Source organism: Gymnogyps californianus, chromosome 3 (assembly GCF_018139145.2).
Source record: "Gymnogyps californianus isolate 813 chromosome 3, ASM1813914v2, whole genome shotgun sequence".
In the NCBI taxonomy this organism is placed as follows: Eukaryota; Metazoa; Chordata; class Aves; order Accipitriformes; family Cathartidae; genus Gymnogyps; species Gymnogyps californianus.
In genome coordinates this window covers 91,002,628-91,023,924 of record NC_059473.1, presented here as the reverse complement: position 1 = coordinate 91,023,924, position 21,297 = coordinate 91,002,628, and the positions used below count along the sequence as shown (strand labels likewise).

Sequence of the window (21,297 nt, the reverse complement as noted above, 5' to 3'; positions counted from 1 at the left end):
GAGTTCTTTTGTCACTTGAAATATCATTACAGCAAATATTTTGATGAAGAGCTGTGTTTAACATTGTAGCAATCCTTAACAATTAGAGTTGAGCAGAAGGTCTTCCAGTGAATATAGCTAGCCTTTTTCTGTTTCTTGTGTGTCCTCCTATTTGGCTTTTTGGCAGGTGGCTTGATCTTGCAGTATGATATTGTCTACTTCTTTGTCTGTACTGTCATTTGCATGGCTCTTGCTGCATCAGTGTTTACTAAAAACATACAATGGAAGTAATCTGTTGAATCTACTGTTGAGAAACAAGCAGGAGTGAATAATGACCTGCTGTGAATCCTTAGTATCTTGAAGACGTAAGGTGTTTTTCTGTAAGTGGAGTAAAGCATACCTTCCAGAAAGACCTCCTGTCTTTAAAGATACTGAGAGATGGCATCCTTGTCCAAAGGTTAGTTGCTTTTTCTCGGAACAGAAAGTGTGTAACATAGGCTTCCAGCTCATACTTTCTGGAATTTCTTTTCCAGAATGGTGATTGGATGTTATTATCAAGTCACATCTGTTTATCTCATTACATACAGTAGGAGTTTAATTTCAGAAAGATTATTTCCTGCTTTCCTAATCACTTTAAAACTCTTGGACCTATTTCCACTTGATCCTTAAAACATGGTTTTAAAGGTGGATACTCTTTAAATGGATTCTAGAACAATGTTCGGTATTCTGTGTGTTGTATTGCAGAAAGCAAAACTGAAGGCACTGTCAGTAGCCTGTTAATGCTAGAATGCCTGAATATTATTAACAGTTTTAGTTGCAGTGTCCCACTGAAATGTCTCTAGTTGCTTCACTGCTACAGCCTTTAGGGACCTTCTTGGGAGAGTATTCTGTCTTGTTTCACTAATAAAATGTACTCTCTATAGCTATACTAAAATACCTTCTGCTTTGGTAGCCAGCATTACTGTAGAATCTACCTAGCTTACTGGGTAGTCCAGATCTGCTCTTCTGTTTTTTTTTCATATTTTTACTTGGCAAATACCATCAGTCATATGTTTCCTGACTTGCTAATGAAAATTATTTTTTTAAAAAAGGATGAACAACCCACTCCCAAACTCCTCTTAAAATGTACCCACCAAAATCTGACATAGCGTCAGTCCTAATGGAACTTTGCTCTAAGTTATCTCCCTAAATGATGGTCCTCCATCTGAAAACTACTTTCAGAGATTAGCCAGTTCTTAATCATTTATTATAAGCTAATGCTTTCTCATTCAGGGTGGCACATAATGTCAATTATTTATATGAAACTACACTTATTAACTACACATGTAATCACACCAGAACATGAAATTGCTTTTGACTGATCTGATCTAAAAACAACAATAATGTTACTTGTCTGTAGCTTTTGGAGATTAATGCTAAGTTAATCAGTGAGTAGTTATTTAGATCCTTTGTGTTTGGTATGTTCACTCATTACTTGTAATCTTCTTGGTGTTTGAGATTCCCCTGGTGTTTCATACTCGCCTTCACTGTTCCTGGCTGTCAGTTTGCCTAGTACTATCTATTTTGTCTCTGCTCAGTTTTAGCTTCTATTAAAGAAAATCCTCTCATCTCATGACTTCCTAGAGTGCTTCTGATTTATTTTTTTTAGCTATTGCAAGTAAAGTAACACTTTGATACATAGGTGCTGTGATGATACTGCCTTTGGTGGGAGAAGAAAAGTTGCTCTTCATTAGAGTTCTTGTCCTTGTTTCATCTGGAACAGAGTTAACTCTTCTTAGTAGCTGGTACAGTGCTGTGTTTTGGATTTAGTGTGAGAATAATGTTGATAACACTCTGATGTTGTTGCTAAGTAGTGCTTATCTTAAGCCAAGGCCTTTTCAGTTTCCCATGCTCTGCCAGCAAGCAGGTGTGCAAGAAGCTGGGAGGGAGCAGAGCCAGGGCAGCTGACCTGAACTAGCCAAAGGGGTATTCCATACCATGGAATGTCATGCCCAGTATATAAACAGGGGGGAGTTGGCCCAGAGGCGCGGATCGCTGCTTGGGCATCAGTCAGTGGATGGTGAGCAATTGCATTGTGCATCACTTGTCTTTTCTTGGGTGTTATTTCTTTTGTTGTATTCCTTTTCATTACTATCATTATATTATTATTATTATTATTATTATTCGTAGTTAGTAGTATATTTTATTTTACTTTAGTTATTAAACTGTTCTTATCTCAACCCATGAGTTTTACCTTTTTTTTTTTTTTTTTTTTTCCCCCCCCTCCTCCCCACCCCACTGGGAGTGGGGAGGGGGAAGCGGCTGTGTGGTGCTTAGTTACTGGCTGGGCTTAAACCATGACAGTTCTGTTTACTGTTCTCCCAAAAGTTCCACCTAACAGGAAAAGCAAGTCAGAGCATCACAAACTTCAGAAGCAGTGACAATGGCTTGAGATTTTAGTGTCTATTGGCATCAGTGCTGTTTTCTTCTGATGGATTATTCCATTCTTGGCACTGGACCTGTATTGTCCTGGTATCTTCTCTAGCTACAGTCTGACTATGCCAAAACCTTTTGACCTATTATGATACTGAGGTTATTTGAAGAACCCTTGAATGTACTCTGAAACAGGCAAAGGTTTCAGAGCTATTCAGTCTGCTGCATCTGTGATTGATTATCCATATTGCACATTAACCATGCCAGGCCTGCTTTCATGTAATGCTTCTGGCTGTAGCACAGTGCCACCAAGTGTGTGGCGCTTGATGCCTGTTGCTAACGTTAGGTCTTGTTCTGCATATTGTTATCCAAGTCGTTGCTGCTTTCAGGAACTTAAATTTTAACATGCTTTTTGGAAGTGAATGTAATTCACGTTACAGCTTAATTTCTGTTACTCTGACTTTGCAGATGGGTTATTCTGTGCCTGTCCTATTACTTTGGATGATCAGAGCTGAGTTTATTAAACTTGCTGGAGACAAGTAACATGCCTAAACTATGATAGAGACTTTTCTCATTCTTAATTCCATAGAATTCTACTGGAAGTGTGTTCTCTTTAGCTTTGTGTTGTATTTTTCTGTACTTATTTTAAGTCATTGTCAAATTTTTCACCATACCCACTTCTAAGTACTACCTTTGCTTACCTGTTGAACCAGGGTGGAATTTTGGAAAAATTCCTTTATTTCTTGATTGTGGATTTTGCTAATAAAAGTTTTAAAAGAGCTCTTTTTTTAAAATATTAAAGGGGGAGGGAGTCCTTTGAAATGTAATGTTAACTTATTATTTCACAGTGATATAGATGTGGGCCTTTGCTACCGTGACGAGTATTTACTTAAGCTGTAGATCCTCCAGAATATTTAAATGTTGGTGTACTGTGTGCAAGCATCTCAGTTGTCCTACTTAGCAATCTATTGCTGAATGTAAAACTAGGATTAAAATTTAGTAAAACTATTGAATATGAACTATCTTGTCTGGACTTTGTAGCACAGTCTCTACACTTGTGAATATACTGTGTTTGTCATTGCTGCTTCCAGTGTGTCTGCAGAAAATGGACTTAAATCCACTTTGTGCTACCAAATGTAACTGATAAGACTGTTGCCTAGGAGTATGGGGAAAATGGAATGAATTCCCTACATATTGTAAGGAGTCAATGTTCCCACAGAACCCTTGATAGAGGTAGCTATTGGATAAATGCTCTTCTTGTGTCCTAGTTTTCTATATGTATGGTGTTATAGATGTAGGTCACTGAAGGAAGTTGTTTCTGTTGGTACATCTCTGCTAAAGGATCTGTCAGTTTGGGTGCAGTTGCAGCTCCTCTTCAGTGTAGAAAAGCTCATAACCTCTAGCAAAATTTTGGAGTTCAGTATTGCTTTAATGTAATGGATTGGAAACTTTGACCATTCTGCTGCAGGATATAACTAATAGTGTATACAATATGTCTTCTGACTTGATTAATACGATACATTTTTCCACACTTGGAGTTTCTAAAGCAATCTCCTCCTTGTCCTCCTGCCTTGCAACCTCCTTAGTATAGAGTGAATGCATCTAGAAGAATGGAGATTTTTCTCTGGATAGTGTCAGCATGTAGCCTGGAAGGGCTAAAGGTGGATGTTCTGAACAGGTTAGTGGGTGTTCTGAGGGAAAATATTTACATACTTTGAGGAATAATATAAGCAGGGATAAAGAATAAGTCCTTAATCTTTCTTCAGGTTTGAGCACGTTCTGGTTTTTTGGAAAGGGTCAGCTTGATATCTTTCAATTATTAGCTTTTTAAGACTCTTGCCTTATTTGTACTTCACTGATGGCTCTAAGGAAGAGGAAAAACTTCAGCTGTAGATGGATTGCTTTTCCAGAATTATTTAAAGCCATCACCCAGCACATGGAACTTCATCCTTGTTACTCAGGCTCTTCACCTTGTGTAACTATTGATATGTTGTCTTTACAGTCTTCAAGATCCAGAGGAGGCACGGGACCAATTTCATCTGGCCAGACTGAACTGCAAGAAATTTGCTTTTGTGCATGTGGCTTTTGCACAGTTTGAGCTATCACAAGGTGTGTAGAAAAACTTGTTTGGTGTTGCTGTTCTGTGTTGTTCTAGGTTTTGTTGTTTTAAACTTCTGCTCTGTTACACAATTTGCAATGAAACTGATAGGCATTAAATCAGAAAAAGAAAAATCTAGATTTTCTTCTTTTTTGATTTAAATTTAATGAGAACGTGTTCATTTTTTAATGAAAATATGCACACAGTTCTTGGGTTTTTTCCTTTTTAGAAATAACTTTGAAACAAGATGAAAATTGGCAGTGATTTCTGTTTTTTTTAAGCTTAGGTCTTAGTGGGAGGTATGAGTAAGGCTCGTGCTGTGTTGAAAAATGATGCTCAAATTTGGGTGGTAATTTCCCTTTAGATACTTTCAGCTTGCTTGTGGAAGAAATTCTGGATCCTTCCAAACACAACTGTAGATTCTTTGTGTGTAGTTTTTTTCTTAAACCAAAATATGCTGTAAATGTGCAATTTGGTCCAAGTAAGTTTTCCCCTCTGCCACTCAGGTTCTTAAGTAGCTAGGAAATGGATTTTAATTGATTCTTGTGTTTCCTGTTCCGTTGTTGAACATTCATGTTGGGACAGTGGAGATGGTTCATATCTTCTGTTGCTTCATAAATGCCATGGGCTCACTTTGACAATATCATAGATGCTGTGTTCCAGTCAGTGGGGAGGGGGGGGCACGCATTTTGTTAGTATTCAAAACAGAATGGTAGTCTTTGTCATATGGTGCCATACAGCAGCGTTTTAGGCAAGCCATTCTGATCTGAGAGTGATAATGTCTCTTAAATTCTGGTTCCCTTCTTTACTCTGTTCCTTGGTGTACAGGCTCTCACTTGGGTGGGGTTAATTTTCTTAACATATAATGCTGTGTTTTAGATCTGTGACTACAACAGTGTCTATAACACAGCAGTGTTTTAGCTGTTGCTGAACAGTGCTTGCATAGTGTCAAGGTTTTCTGTTTCTTGCTTGGCCTCTCCTCTGCCCAAAAGCTGGGGGTGGGCAAGAGGTTGGCAGGGGACTCAGCTGGGACAGCTGACCCAAATTGACCAAAGGGATATTCCATGCCATATAGCATCTGCTCAGCAATAAAAAAACCTGGGGGATAGTCTTTCCACAGTAGCAGATGCTTAGAGACTGGCTGGCCATTGGTCTGTTGGTAGAAGGTGATGAATGATTACCTTTGCATCACTTGTTCTTTTTTTTCCTTTTTCCTTCACTTATTAAACTCTTTATGACTTTTTCTTGGTTTTGCTCTTCCAGTTCTCCCTCTAGACTATTCTAGATTATATAAGTTATGCTCTAATATTATCTAGAACAATAGGTCTTCAATACTTTGGGACAGTAGTCCACTGGGCTTATGTCACTTCTTTCCTATTGTGTGTAGGGAAGGTGGCCCTGGTACTTGGTAGCAGGGTTATGCTGCCTACCCACAGGCTCATATGTTTGCGTGTCTTTTTAAATCTTCTTTCCATGGGTGATTTGAGCAGTGATCTATGTCACCCTGTTTATCTCCTCCCTTTAACAGCTTGCCCTATCCAGAAAGACAAGCACATTCCATTAAAGCTGTTTTCTTCTTTGAAAGAAGAAGCCTTGGTGGACGTATTTTGAGGCTTTTGTGGTTTTTCTCATGGTTTTTGTCAGTATCATGCAAGCTGTTGTATACTGCCCCATATGAAAAATTCTCCCCCAAATTAACTACAATAAATAATTAAAGGAGATTAAACTGTCTGTTCTACACTCTGGATTCTGAATACTTCTTACCAGATATTCTTCTTTACGTTTACTTCTGTTGCTTATAGACAAAACCACTACCAGTGGAAAATAAGACTTTCGGTCCAGTACTTTTTTAACTGTACTTTAGGATACAGTTTAGATGTTCAAAGTGTATCCTATGAAGCAGAGCCATTTTATTAAAATCAACAAGTAAATACTCATTTGTCTTCTCAGGTTTTCCAGGTTTTCTTAACTAATAAGTTTATTTGTAATGGAGCAGGAAAGGCTGTGGAAATCCCCCTCAGAAATACATGCCATGTAAAATAATTGATGGAGGAAGGATACTGAATACGACTCCTCCACAGGATGGGGAGGAGAAGACAAAAATCTGCATATTTGTGACTTGAAATTCCACAGTTCTTCTGTTTCAGATGAGTCAGTTATCTGACTGGTCTTGTTTTAATATAAACTTGTGATGTTGAGCTCGTTAGCTACTTTTTACTACTGTTTTATAATTTGTTTAGTGAGCACTGTATGCTTATTAAAAAAGATAATAAAACAGTAATACTTCAATAATAAAGATTGTCAAATCAGTGTAATAAACAAAACCTATTGTATAATTTAAGTGTAGAAATGTTACTACTGGTTACCAGTGACTAAATTCATCCTTCTATCACAATCACTTGTGAATTTAATTACCCCGTAGCTATGGGATGTGTTCATGCAGTAGTTTCTCTTACTTTGACACAAATAGTCAACCTAAAATGAAGTCTTAATCCCAAAGGAATAAGCTATTTATGATTGGCTTTGTTTTATCTCCAGTGTGCTCTCTGATTTGTACGTTACCCTTCAGCTGGTCTGTTTGACATTTGGTAATGTATATGGTGCTATAGTGTCCCTGCTGGGTACTTCAAAGAGGATTAATGTAATGTGTGAGTTGTATATTGTTACTTTAAAAGTGCTGTTACTTTTTCACTGAGTGTGTCCAGCTTAGGCCAGAGGAAAAGGAGGAGGGTAGGGCTTTGTTACCACCTCATCTCAGTGAGACGATTTCAGCAGTGCTATGGCACATCTGCCGATTGCTTCTAGATTAATCTGTATTTCCCTTTGCATTAAGAACAAAGTTAATTATACATTCACTTCCCTATCTTGAGCAAAATTGTGAGCTAAAGCTCGTCAAAATTCTGAAATTATGGTTGGCAAATTGATAACTGATTTCCTTATAAATCGAATATTCATGACCTGAAAATGGAGTGACACAATAAAGATGCCATGCTGTTTTGTTTTTATTTAAATGCTGAATACAACTTCATTTAAATAGGTCAGATGAGGAGCTGTCTCTCTCTTACTTTTGGTGTGCCTTGGGTAGTGTACTTGAAGCAAGATTTGCTGTGAATTGCTCGGAACTCATGACCATAAATAAAACTCTACTTCTGGCTATATAAAATGTTATGCCTAGGTGGATTATTCAGGCTTTTTGTATGTGATGAAGTGGACTGATTGAAACTCACAGATAGCTCTGGCTTTACTGTTGTGCCTTGGTTCCTCATCTGTTAAGGGGGATGGAGCAGTTAATTTTTCACATAGGTGTTTTGGTGTCATGTTGTTTCTTATTCAATGAGGCACATAATACTAGGAGGGATTACTTTTGCTTTGAGTAGCAGGTCTTGTTGAAGCAATGTGTGGTTACTAAATATAGCCAAAGGTAGAATGCTGGTTAAGGATTCTTAAAAAGAAATACTAAGCCTATCCACTTGCTAAGGATTTGGGAGAAAAATAGTATTTGATTATATGGTTGAAAAACAAGTCATAACAAATGTGCACAAAATAGATTTAAATGAAGTCATAGCCAATCTTATTTTGGCGTTTCCTTGCTTCGGTGTCCAATGTCACCCATTTAATATTCTTAAAATAGGTTACTTAGGCATAAGTTCCTAATATATACACCCCACTTCCCCCCCCCCCCCCCCCCCATGTGAACTGCAGGTGACACTATCTAACTTCAGTTATCAGTGGAGTTTTGAGTGCTGGAGACATCATGGAGCTCTGAAATAATTATATGTGTAGTGGCACCTATAAGAACAAAGTGGTTTACACTTTGCTGCTTTGGAACTGAGGAAGAAGGACATTTGGGACTTCAGGGGCATTAACAGCTGTAACAAAACATTGCATCATTTTGCCCTGATGCTCTCTAAACCAAGGAAAAGATTTTGGTTGCAGTACACTTCTTTCCTTATTGGACTCTTATGGTTTTCTTAATAGCTGTATGTGTACATGCTTATATATGTAAATTGATTGCTTTCAATATGTTTTGTTAAAACACCCCCTCTTCCCCCCAGTTCTCTTCAATCTCTGTTTGATTTAACAACAGCTGCTTTTAACTTTGATTTCTATTAAGTGCATTAAAGATGTTTTACGATGCATATGTAATAAAGTTTGTATCTGGTCAGATCTAAATGAAAGTCCATAAAGGTGGTCTTTCCTTGCTGATACTACAGAAAAAACTGCATTTTAGAATTTGTGTTATTTCCTTATGGTTCCTGTAACACTAAACAAATACTGAGAATGCAGTTTTGTGAGTTCATAAAGCATATTTTGTGACTTGGTGTTCAACTTCATGTGAAAAATTGACTTACATGATTCACTTGTAAATAGTTCTAGGCAGTATCCTTAAAATGGATATCTAAGGAGGGAAGTGCCTAATGAACAATGGCTTCAGAGAATGATGCAGTGAATATAAGACAGCATGAATGTAATCTTTAAAAATCTTTAAAAAAAGACCAAATTGTCCCAGTGTAATTGTGTTTTATTTCCTTGATTTCTAACTCTGTATTCCTTACTACTTAGGAAATGTGAAGAAGTGTAAGCAGCTCCTTCAGAAAGCTGTGGAGTGCTCTGCTGTTCCACTAGAAATGTTGGAAACAGCTCTACAAAACTTTCATTCACAAAAAAAGCAGTTGCTTTCAGATGAGGAGAAGGAGAACTTAGCAGGTAATTTCAATTTCTTAAAATGTTGGTTGAGTTTGTGCATGTTGTAATTCTAGATTGAAAAAATCTTTCTAATGTTTGTCCCTTCTAGATATGAACTCATAATCTGCTATTGTCTAATAAACAGTCATATTTATCTATATTATCAATTTTATTCCTTCAATACTTGGTTCCATCATCAATGCAGTGACTGTAGTTTGCAGGAGCCATAGGGTGGTAGATTCTCTAGTTCTGCAGAGGGTGTTCCTCTGACTGTCACTAGGCATTTGTATTTTCTAATAGAGACTTACAGCTGAAAGTGTGAAATAAGAGCTACTGGTGGTAGAGAAGAATTAGAACTGAAACATACAGACTAAACTATACAGATAGCTTACTTTGAGGTGCATCTTGTGACAGGCTGGTGAAGTTCTGGCAGTCATTTCAGTGAAGTCAAATTAGGAAAAATAATCCATTTCAACTTTATTTTACCAATGGACAAACCCCATGTATTAGTATAAAATTGAAGTGCCTGGCTATATCATAAAACATAACTGATACTGATTGCTGGGTATCTAACTTCAATAAGGCAACAGTTACCTCATGAAGTTTTCAAGAGAGAAATTTGTTTAGAGTGGAATTGCGAAAAAAACGGGGTTTGACTTAAATACTGAAGTGCATGTAACTAACTCTTCCAAGAGTGGTGTCTAACACTTCCATATTTTTGCTTTGTGTAAGGACAGAGTTAGTCTGATTTCATTTCCTTAGGGATACGTCTTCAGGAATGTGGTTTGCGATTTGGCTGGCTCCTGTTGAATCAACCTTTGTGTGAAACACTAGTGGTGTGTGTGGAAACCCAAACATTTGGCAATGCTTGCAATAATATTCAGTTATGGTTTTTTTAATAAAGTTCATTTTTGGTCCTATTTACTGTTAACCAGATATAGACATAGTAAGTGCCACAGCTGATGTACTGTGCCACAGGAGAATATGCTGTGGAATATCCTTCATGGATTGTACAATTTCTATCTGATATTATTGGCTTTACTTGCTGCAAAGCTAAGGGAGTACCTATGAGAGAATACATGGCAAAAGCCTGTCCGCCATTTAGGAAGCAGTGAACTTTGGGGGAAGAGTAAGGCTCATTTAGTTTTTCATTTATATGAACTTTTAACATAGGTGTTTGAAAAATGCTAGGTATTAATTCAGCTATTTAAAGATAAAAGTTTAAAAGGCAAATAACACTAGACTTGAAATATCTCACTCGGGGACGTACGTGGCCTAAATCACTGAACTTGGCTTTAAGTGAATTTGTATGGTCCTTCTGGAGCAAAAGACTGTTTTAATGTGTAGACATTTAAGTCTTGTCTGTTTTGTATTTCCATTTAAAGAGCTGCTTTTGAAAACTTTTTATTTGCAAACAGGAATGCTGTATATGTAAATGCATTTCTTCACAGCTTCAAAAGATTGTTCAGAAAGCTTTTGATAAGTTATATGCAGTTATAGTGTAGCGATGCAAATATAAAAACTGTGCAGCAAGTCTAGAAGCCTTTGGTTTAATTCCTTTTTCCCTTCTTTCAGTTGTGCACAGCAATCTAAAGTATTTGACATACTAGGTGCAATCAAACATGTTTAGTTGGGAAAAAATAATTTAGTACTTAATGTAGGTCATAGAATCATTTAGGTTGGAAAAGACCCTTAAGATCATAGAGGCCAACTGTAGTCATGAGTAGTATGAGAAGCAGATAGGCTGTCTCAGACTGTGAAGGAATAAAAGTATTGTAGATTACCAACTGAATGTGAGTCCAGTGGTAAGCTTGGGCAAAAAATCTTTCTGTGTATATGGAAAAAAGAAAAAAGTGTGGGGTGTGTGTGAGGTGGTGATGGTACTGAATTGGTAAACTGCTAATTCAAGACTGTGTTCAATGTTGGTGTTATATAAACAAAAACTTAGAACTACATTATACATACATTATACATTATATATACATTATATATTGAGGCATTTGTCTTTTTTTATTTAACTGAGCAGTTTGGTCTATTGGCTTAAGTAGTTTATAAAAAATTAAGGACTATAAGTAGCTAATACTGCAGTGTTCATCTGCCAGAAGTCTGGCTTCTGTTGGCTGAAGGTAGAAGGGGGACATGGGAGGATTCAAAATAAAAGTAAAATTAATTTTAATGAACTGATCCAGAATTTAAAAATGGTAAGAGAAATGGTATATAAAAAAGTCCTTAAATTGTGATTTCTTGAGAGGCTGTGGATAGCCATGAATTCTTCTGTTTACTGGTCATGCAAATAATTTCCTATACTGATGGAAAACAAGGCCTATGTGATGTAGAGGATCATATTATATAGTATCTTAGTTGTCTTTGATTTTTTTTAAAATACATGTTTCTTGGTGCCTGATTGTCTTAAAAAAAAATCTTGTATTGTGGAAGAGGTCTTTCTATCTGAATAATTGGATATTAATTTCAATTTTAAAAAGGGTTTGTCAGGAAAATAACTGAATTTAAGAGGTTAGTGTATATCTGAAGGCTCTTAAAATAGCTCGTACTCCACACTGTTCCCTAAACAAAGAATTAAGCTACCTTTTCTGTATCATAACACATGAACACAACATGTTCATGAGTAGTTACTAAAGTGTTGATGTATTTGCATTAGCGTGTTCTGACTTCTCTTGGTCATTTGTTCATCTCTGAAGTGACCTTGCCTTCTTCACCTGTAGGCAAAAATAGTTTGGATGATGACCATGTTGTTCTGAGCTGTTAATTTGTGGTTTTGAGATTCTAGAATGACTTTTCAAATAACTTGATTTCTGGTTCTGCTTACTGTAAAGTACCTCTGAAATATATACTTTATTTTTGCAAAGCTCATTAATAATGTGACTAGGACTTGACTTGACATTTTGACAAGATGAATGTACAACTTCACGCAACTTGTGCAAGATCTTCAATAACCGAGCAAGATTCTCTACTGGATTATGATGGGGCTGGTGAATGAGCTGTTTGCTATTGCCTGCCTTGATCTCCCCTGACCTGGCAATAGAGCACAGCTTAAGACCACTCTCAAATCTGTGATCAGTGAAATCAACTGGTTTAATTTAACCCAACTAATTGCTTAGACTAATTCAGTTGAATTTACCTGATATGAATTAGGGACTACTATCATAAGTGCTATGAGTGCAGGTCAGTGAGATGGAGGGACCAGCAAAAGGTCTTTGGTAACAAGTCACTGAGCTAGTAAATTCTTCAGCTGGTTAGTAGACTTGGCTCTAGAAGGGAATGTGCCTGTGGCCTAACTCTGTCAGGAGGTTTGGAGGTGACTTCAAAATTTCTTTCAGCCTAGGATTTGTCAGTAAGAAAACTATGTTCAGTAACTGAAATTGGGAAACTTCTTAGGGTTTTAATGACTAAAACTATCTGTATTTAAAGTGCCTCTCCTTCTAAGAGGAGGAAGGAGAATCTGAGGGAGAAAAAAAAGTGTTTAATTGATTGGTAAGTCTGATATCCTGATTCCTGTCTTCTACCTCTGACACAGTAGGTAGTTCTAGGGATTTAGTATGCAGCCTTCCAGAAATTGTACTGAAAAATCTAAAGGAGAAGGTATGCCTGTGAAAGATTTACCTATTTATGTTGTGATTGCTACTTTTTTATAAGCTTCACTAGAACTGAAAAGGCTGCATGCTTTTGCAATTGCAGGCACCTGTTAAATGCTTTAAATCCAGATGGATCTACAGAAACGTAACTGAGCTAGCACAGAAGTGTTGTATCAAAATGAAATACTACATAAATGAAGTCAGAGCCCAAAAGCAAGTGTTCAATAGGAGAACAGGATAAGTCAGGGATATTATCAATATCTTGGGTCTCTGCAGTAGCAGGGAGTTTGTAAGGATTGTCTAGACAGTTGTACCTTTCAGATACTACCTCTGAAACAAGCTGGGTTTTGATGCTTAATTTAGGATTTATTTTAGTTATTTAAGTGTGGGTGTCCTCATCATGTGTGCTGATAAGTAATTGGAATAAACAATGAAAGAATTGAAATTTAAGCGGTTTTAAGTCTACTGAGGAGTCCTTGTGGAGCAAGCTTCAGAAGCATCCTTCAGATGATGCTGTTTTGGAGTGGAGGTTTATTCTCAGAATGTAGATTTGGAAAATCCTCTTGCTCTGAAAGCATGGGTCTCTTCCTTGCTCGTCCAAGATACTACTTAAACCAATGTTTTTGGTGCTTGTATTCCTCCTTCTGTGTATAGGATAAGATTTACAGTGAGGTTTTTCAGTTAGAAGTTAAATTGCTTGGATAGTCTTTGGACATCTTGAATTTCCCTTTTATGTGTTTAAACATAGTTTACAACTATAGCTGTGTAGAAAACAAGTAGCTAATATATTTAACAATTGTTACAGGCCATTTTGTGGTTATCCTGGAAAGCTCCTTCTGGTTGTAAGTCTGGGTTTTTTCTTTTTTCATCTGAATTATCATATCTTATATAATGTCTGTCTAGATCAGTGGAAAATAGTGATGTATGTCATTGATACTAGATTACTGCAAATGTAAGTATTTTTGAATTTCACTTATGAAAGAATATTTTTTCTTTTGAAACAAATAATCTGCAGTATTATCTGAATAATTCTAACTAATTTACCTACAGTATCACGTACACAAGAGTCTGGACTTCAGAGCATAGTTGGAAATCACAGAAGCATAAAAAGGAATGATTCTGGTGAAAATTCTTCTACTGTTACCAGACTTTTGCTTGGGTAATGGCTTGATTTCTTATTTAACTCCTTAAAACATCATTTAAACCAAAACCAAGCACATACTACAGTGTTGTGGTTTTTTTTTCTTGCCTTCAGGGAGGAGAAGTCACAGGAACTTGATGCTCTAGTTAATTACCACAATCCATTAAGACCACTAAACAAATCTAACCAGGTAGAACATGTAACATTTTGCTTCAAAATCTTAAACTTCATTCTGCTTTACACATCTGATAACTTCCAATTTGCTCTTAGGCCTGCCCCTTTGGGAGGGTTCCTGTTAAACTAGTAACTGACGCTGATGATGATGTGAAGAAGATGGATGTTCCACTTACAGCTAGTGTTATGAAGAGGTACGGTTATTGGGTTTACTACAGTACAACAGATTTTAATACTCCTTTTCAACAGTGTTTTTATTGGATAGTGGAAATGTCAGATGTTAAGAATGTTAAAATTGATCTAAAGATCATTGACAAATAGTCATTATAGTTGCAATAGGTATTGCAATAACCTACTTCCTATCTTAATACTCAGATTCGTTGTATGAGAGCATGCAAAGATCAATTTCCTGTTCTGGCTAATCAGTAGACCCAAAAGAATTGGAGACTAAGGCAAAAATAAGTTTTGTTCAAAATAACTTTACATTTGTGGATTCCAGTTTCTAACATTAGATATAAGGCAGTCTTGTATCTTCCAAAAGATTTTTTTTAAATCCTCATTTTTAACATAATCCATATGATAACCACTTTCTTAATATAATGATTATGCTCATTTTATTGTGAATAACTGTTCAGCAGTGGAAGAATCTGCCAACTAAAATAGCATTTTGCTATGTGTTACCTGACTAGCAGAGCTTGAAAGTAAACAGAGGAGAAAGTTTGGGGTTTTTTTGTTCCCCCCCTAATCAAGTCTGTTACGCTAACTTTCTTCCTTTCTTACTGCTGTGTGATTAAATTCATGCAGATATGGGAACTTTGGGGAGAAATACGTAACCAAAAAGTAAAAACTGCATACTTAGCCTCTCAGAAGTTAGTGAAAGCCCAATATTCTGAATCTGTGAAAGCAGTGGGATAAGGTATTTCACATAATAGTATTGTTCTGTAAGTATTTCAAAATTTACTTTGGAACACACCATTGGGGTTTAAGATCCTAGCTGTAGCTTATTACTGTTTTCTATGGAAGACAACCAGTTAAGTCATCTGTCATTTCATAGGATGATAGTGACATTGTTACAGATTTTTTGTATTGTTTCTCACTTGGCTGTCAGAGTGGACCTGCTTTTCTGTGTATTTGAAACTTGTAGCCAAAAGTATTCACACAACTACCTTTTTCATCTGGTTCACAGAAGGTGATCGCTACATTATATGTTGGCATGTGATGTAATTAACAATGTTATTTCAATAGGCAAATATCCAATTCCAAATGTACAGCCTTCATTGCACCTTTTCCACCATCAGAACCGAAATCTAGTGGAGGTGATTCACACAACCTGGGAGACTTACAGGTAACTTAAATCTTCTTAAAATAGATATAAGGAACTCTACCTGGCTGTCCTATGGTATTAGAAAGGAAAATAATAACACTTGTTTCAATTCAAGGAAGAAATAGGGTACAATTTTCCTTTATGTTAAGTAATCAGTTGTGAATAGAAATGTTCATTGTGGCTTTTAAATTTGAAAATTGTTATGCATAATCAGGCATTAAGAAAGAGCTTTCTCTGAACAGTACATCTGATGGGAGAAATGGGGGGGGTTTAAAAATCTGTCATATGATTTATGAAGGGATAAACAGATTTCGTCTTGACTACAGGAGCTCTTTCAGCTGCAGTCATGAGTTTTATCATGGGAAGTACTCTATTCAATGAAGTCCATTTAATTGAGTTCACTAAGTGTTCTATGGACCTGTAAATTATGGCTTTTGATAGAGATTAATTTCGAGCTATGCCTGGCATTTTCATGTCCTGTGTTCCCATTCCCTGAAAGAAAATTCAAGAATAGAAAGCATTTAGGTCTTTTATAGAAACTGTATGATGGAAATTCAGAGTGTTGATGGATTTAAAAATAGTATCAGTAATACTTGTCTGTGTACCCTGCACTGTTTTCTGAACCATATTTGCTTTGTGGTGTCGGTCCTTAATTGTCATAAGGAAATGTCTTTTGGACACTATGCTTGGGATCTCCTTTGATTCTTTTTAAGATGTTTTTTGTTTTCTTTAGTCCTTACAAGAAAAAAACTCTTTACGGTTCCAGATGTTGGATGAGAACAGCTTAGAAATGGCTACTAATTCAACTGTAACTCTCAAAACCAAAATGGATACAAGTCTTGCGATGAAAAGAGAAGGTAACTATTAATATGTGATGTTTTAGTAGTTTGAAATAGAATAAGCATTGAAAATTTGCTGTTCTGTATTTAAAACAAAAAAAGCATTGCTAAATAAAATATTCTTCAAAAAGTGAAAAAATGGTTCTGCTTGGAATTAAGCAAAACCAAAACCCACAAAAATCTCCACTGAAACACTGGATTGTTGTGGTCCAAAAGTGTGGAGTGCTGGGCTTGAAGTAAAATGCCAAAGTACAGTGCTAATTCATTATATCCTTAGCTCTTACAATACACATAACAAATAGGCATTGAAATAGCAACAATGCAAGGTTTCAGATTAAGACTTGCCAGCCTGAGTGTAGAAAAATGTTGTCAGAGTATCAGATAACAGTGCTAGTTTATACCAAAAAAAAGGTGGATGTTGGCTGAGAGAAATTGAAAATAAAGATTATAATGTTCTTGAGGGGTAGGCTATTTAGATTTTTTTGAGACAGACTCAAATTATAGTCTGCTTCTCCTGTGACATTCCTTGTATATACTCCTAGCTTACCCTATAGATGCCATAGCTCTAACTTCTTTTGCTGAAGTTTAATCTGAGATTGTTTTGGCTGGGTAAGCTTAAAAAGGTGAGACTGATGTTGTCTTTCACTTGAAAAAAGTGCAAAGCTCCTGCAATTCTCTCTGAATGCAGAGCATCTGTGTCATCTGTTGCTTTCAGCACTCTGCTTTCTATCGTGTTTACCCATTAGTACATGAAGTCTAGGTAGCTTTTTCAGCTGCTGTTTATGTATCAGAGGCTATTTCTTATATTAGGATTGTTCACATATCTGAATTATTTGCTTCTGCTTTGGTCAGGCTTCTCTTGTCCTTTTTCTTGGTTTCATCTGTCTTTGGTCAGCTTTGCTGCCCCATGCACATTTAATTCTAAGTGTTAAATTTGTGTCACTTTAGGCATTTCTTAACTTGTAATATAGTGTTTTCCTCACCTGAGTTTTACCACAGCATATACATGCACCTTAGTCTTTGGGCAAAGTATAGAATAAATAAGTTTCTTTAATGTCATAGTTACTTTCTTAGGAGGTTTTCCAAAAGTATGAAAACACTTTGTCAAAAGGCAAATTGTTTGCCTCTCTTTCCTATGTCCTGCAAAAAAACCTGAATTATTTTCACCGTTGTTTCCATAAATAGGATTGCATTGAGTATATGAACTTGTACTGCAGGAATCTTTTGTTCATGTGAATGACACTTGTACTAAATAAATGTGTACCCTTCAGAAGCTTATTAAATTTCAGTGTCAATCAAATGCACTGTTACACTTTTGATTACTGAAAATGCTTTTGCTTTAACTGCATGGTGTTTCAACCTTAACTATATTGTAATTTTTAGAAATTTTATTTTTAAAGCAATCTAAGTTTTGCTATCATTTGAATGGCTGAGATTCTTACTGCATTACTAACATACTTTTGGGGAATGATTTTTAACTTATTTTAGAAACAGACATTTTTGGTGTATTCCAGAAATAACCTAAGCTCTAGTTAAGTATTTATCTAATGCATGGAGTTTGACTATTGTGTGAAGTCACCTCATGACATAGAAATAGGGGTGGTGTGAGACCACCTTACACTGTGGTCTTTCTGGGAAATGTTATAAACAACTCAGATTTATAGCAAGTATTTCAGGGCTGGTAAAACTTAGAAGGTTACTACTAATGACTTAGCACCAACACCATGGAATATGGTATATGTGTACTAATCTTTTACTTGCTACTTCTGTGTAGTTCCCTAGACAGCGTTCTGATTTCTGATCCTGCTGAAGAAATTAGGTGAAAATGTCTACTAATGTTGCAAGAGTTGGATTTAGGATTATATACATACCTACCTATTGTAGGAAAGAAAGATTTCATTTGAAAAATGGTGATTTTTCAACTTCAGTGTCCCCTCAACCACCCAGTGAAACCTTTCCCATTGACTTGCATTGGGAACAGTTTGGATTTCAGGGCATACTTTTCCTCTTTGTGCTTCATTTAAGCTTCCAGACGAGATGCTGGTTGTAGTAGCTCAGTCCTTCAGTAGCTGAATTGCACTCAGCTTCTGCTTAGCATGGGATACTGCTTTCTTTTCATCTGAAAAGAAAACTGAATGAGCATGTGAAGGAACACTCCTAGGCTGTGCTATTTGCATCTTGCCCTGCAATCTTCCACCAATTCAATGTCCTATTACCTCTGCAAAACGAACCGTGAGATGGAGCATGCCTTGTCCCTTTATGCCTCTGGCTTCAGTCATTACACTGGATTATAGGTTGCCTATTGTCACAGGCAACAGACCTCTAATTTGAAGTATTGCTATGAGCTTATCTTCAATGCTTTATAAACCTGCTCAGTGTCCCAGGGTGTTGTAGTACAAATTATGAATATGATCTTGTTCTGTGTGTTGGTGAAGGAAACCGTTGTATCTCTGTTACTGTTGTAGTAGTATCCTAAGATTTTGAAGAAAGTTGCCATGTTACTACACTGAACTGAATATGAATCCTGAAGATTACATTAATGCCTTTTAATGCATGATTCTGTTGTCAACTGTGTTCATTTATTCTGATACAGAAAATGAGGTAAAATTCTTCTAGAAACTGTGGGATAAATCTGCCAGAAACTGTTTCAAGTACTAAATATCGTCTTTTTAATAATCTGATTTTTTTCAGAAAATAAAGTCCAGCATCAGGAGCTGAAGATACCAGAGCCAAGGAGTCTGGAAAGTCAACAGCAACAATCTAGTTCTGGTGAAAGCTATAGAAAGCAGTTGGATCAGATTAAACTAAACTGTCTTAATGCCAGAAAAAAATGGCCAATTCAAGAAGTGACACAGAAAAGCTGCTATAGAGAGGTAAAGTAACAGGAATATGTAGTGGTCTTCTAGCTGCAGCAGCCTTCACATGTTGAAAAAATTATTTCTGTGTTCTTAATTATGGCTCCTTGTGTGGAATAATATCTTGCTTTGCCCTCTGTAGGGAAAACAATCGAGCCTTGAACAATCTGGTCATCCCACTTCAAAAGGGTTATCACCACCAGATGCTGTTTCTAAGAAGAGTGATCCATCACATGTTTGTGGAACACCAAGCACCACATATAATGATTATATGGACTGGTAAGCCACTCCTTTGAGCTGCACACTCATGAACGGCAGTCGATCTCTGGAAAGACTTTAGCAGTTTTTAACAGGGTTTCTTAAGCTTTTCTGTTCAGATAGCAAACAAGATTTTCGAGTGCTTCCAACACTTGATGTCAAGTGTTTGACTTTAAGATTCAGATTGCATTTAGGGAACTTTGTCTTTCCTGTCAGCTTTTCAGCATTTGGAAATACACCATCAAATCAGTAAGTCCTTATTACAGCATTTACCTCTTTCTCTGATCCCTGCTACATGACACTTTCTTTTGGATGCCTTGTTTTTTTTGTGGCTGACAGGCTTTTTAGATTGATAACTGTATATCAGCCTGGTTCCTATGAATCAAGTGTCTGTGGGCTTTAAAAAAAAAAAGTGTAAGGAATCTAGAGGCTTGCAGAATCAAGCACTCAAGTTAGGAAATGCTAGCATTTGTTTATCCATGCAATCTTAAATTAGGCATAAACCCCTGTACATATGTTGATAAATCTTTCTAATTATGATTACTTTTTTCATAAGTATCTAGGATGAATCATATAGGTCAAGGCTGTATGATGAGTAAGTACTGTTCCTGTTGGTAGGACCTCTGTCTCTGCAGCTGTAGAATTTAGAATATATGTAGTGAATGAAGCACATCATCTCACGATGGAACGTGATAAAAGTAGTCCTTGAATAGATTCTGTTCTTGCTTCTTCCAAACTTCGATAATATGGAAATTTTTAAAAAGTAAATTCTCATTACAGTATGTACGGCACATGGTAAATATGCAGAATTGTTGAGTGCTTTTCTGTTCAGTGAGAATGGTGCTTCTGACTGGTTTTGACAGTTTTTTCAAACTTTTGTCATTTTTATTCTCTACAAAAAAGTCCTAGGCACATAAATTCTTTTCCAGTTCTCATCTTAGCATCAGTTTCTGTAAATACTGTGGGGGGAAAAGTATCTTTGGCAATATAACTAAATATATGGTAGGCACATCAAGGGAACAAATCGAAAAACATAAAGAACTTCTTGCAATCTTTAGTTTTCTTAAATACATGATCTTTCTGCTCATATACAGCATAGCTAAAGCTCTTAAAAAAATTCTCATGATTGCCTTGAAGTTGTTTTTCTCAATATGCTCACTTTTTAAAAAAAAAAATCTCTCCATCTGAAAAGGTTTTGAATAAAGAACAGTAAGCTAAAGAAAACTAACTGTAGCTCAGACTATCTTGCTGTCTTATGGTCAGGTCTTCCAGTTATATGGTGCTCTCATTTTCCAGTTTGGGAGAGTGCCAGCTAGTATCTGAAGATGGGGATTTAATTAGTTACTCTTTTAAGAAATATTTCCTAAGTCTGTTATAGTTTAAGTGAGCTTGTAAAGGACTTCTAAGTCAAGAAGTTGAAGTGGTCTTAATGCTAATTATTGAATGTAGCAGAGGCTTGGGCTTTTGCTAGTCAATAGGGTTTAACTTTCAAGAAGCACTGAAGATTTCAACTTTGTTAGAATAATCTTAAAAATACAACTAAATGCAGATATTGTTCATAATTTCCTTTAGTTTCAGAACACCAGTTGTAAAGAACAACTTTCTACCAGGATATCAAATTTCTACTCCCTACAGCCAGCTCCCGTATTTCCTACCACATACTCCAGCAACTCCATTTCAAAATCAAGTTGGCTTGCAGGTAACAATTCTAGGCTGTCTTCTGCCATTTTTCAGTACGTATTTTCATTGGACTACTTTAGGTTAAATATATGCATGTATGTATATATATTTTTTAATCTAAAGTTGCTGTTCATCTTTCTGGATGAGTAATGGAAAGTAGTCTGTATTGCTTATTCTCAAAATAAGTGTTTCTTCATATGTATGTCTGAATTTAGGTAAAATAAGTCAGCTCTTGAAAAATCAGTTCAGTTGTATCAA

General features: G+C 36.3%; 1 protein-coding gene across 4 annotated transcripts in view; it reads left to right on the top strand.

The window, feature by feature from the left end:
* The window catches only part of TTK (TTK protein kinase), a 57,980-nt gene that overhangs the window by 22,376 nt on the left and 14,307 nt on the right, over positions 1-21,297 (top strand). For all 4 annotated transcript variants that reach the window (XM_050894993.1, XM_050894990.1, XM_050894992.1 and 1 more), the window contains 10 exons: positions 4,394-4,500; positions 9,053-9,196; positions 13,819-13,927; positions 14,024-14,099; positions 14,180-14,277; positions 15,329-15,428; positions 16,141-16,264; positions 18,938-19,119; positions 19,244-19,380; positions 20,932-21,058. In XM_050894993.1, coding sequence (XP_050750950.1) covers positions 4,394-4,500; positions 9,053-9,196; positions 13,819-13,927; positions 14,024-14,099; positions 14,180-14,277; positions 15,329-15,428; positions 16,141-16,264; positions 18,938-19,119; positions 19,244-19,380; positions 20,932-21,058 — 1,204 coding nt within the window. The remainder of the gene's footprint in view (positions 1-4,393; positions 4,501-9,052; positions 9,197-13,818; positions 13,928-14,023; positions 14,100-14,179; positions 14,278-15,328; positions 15,429-16,140; positions 16,265-18,937; positions 19,120-19,243; positions 19,381-20,931; positions 21,059-21,297) is intronic.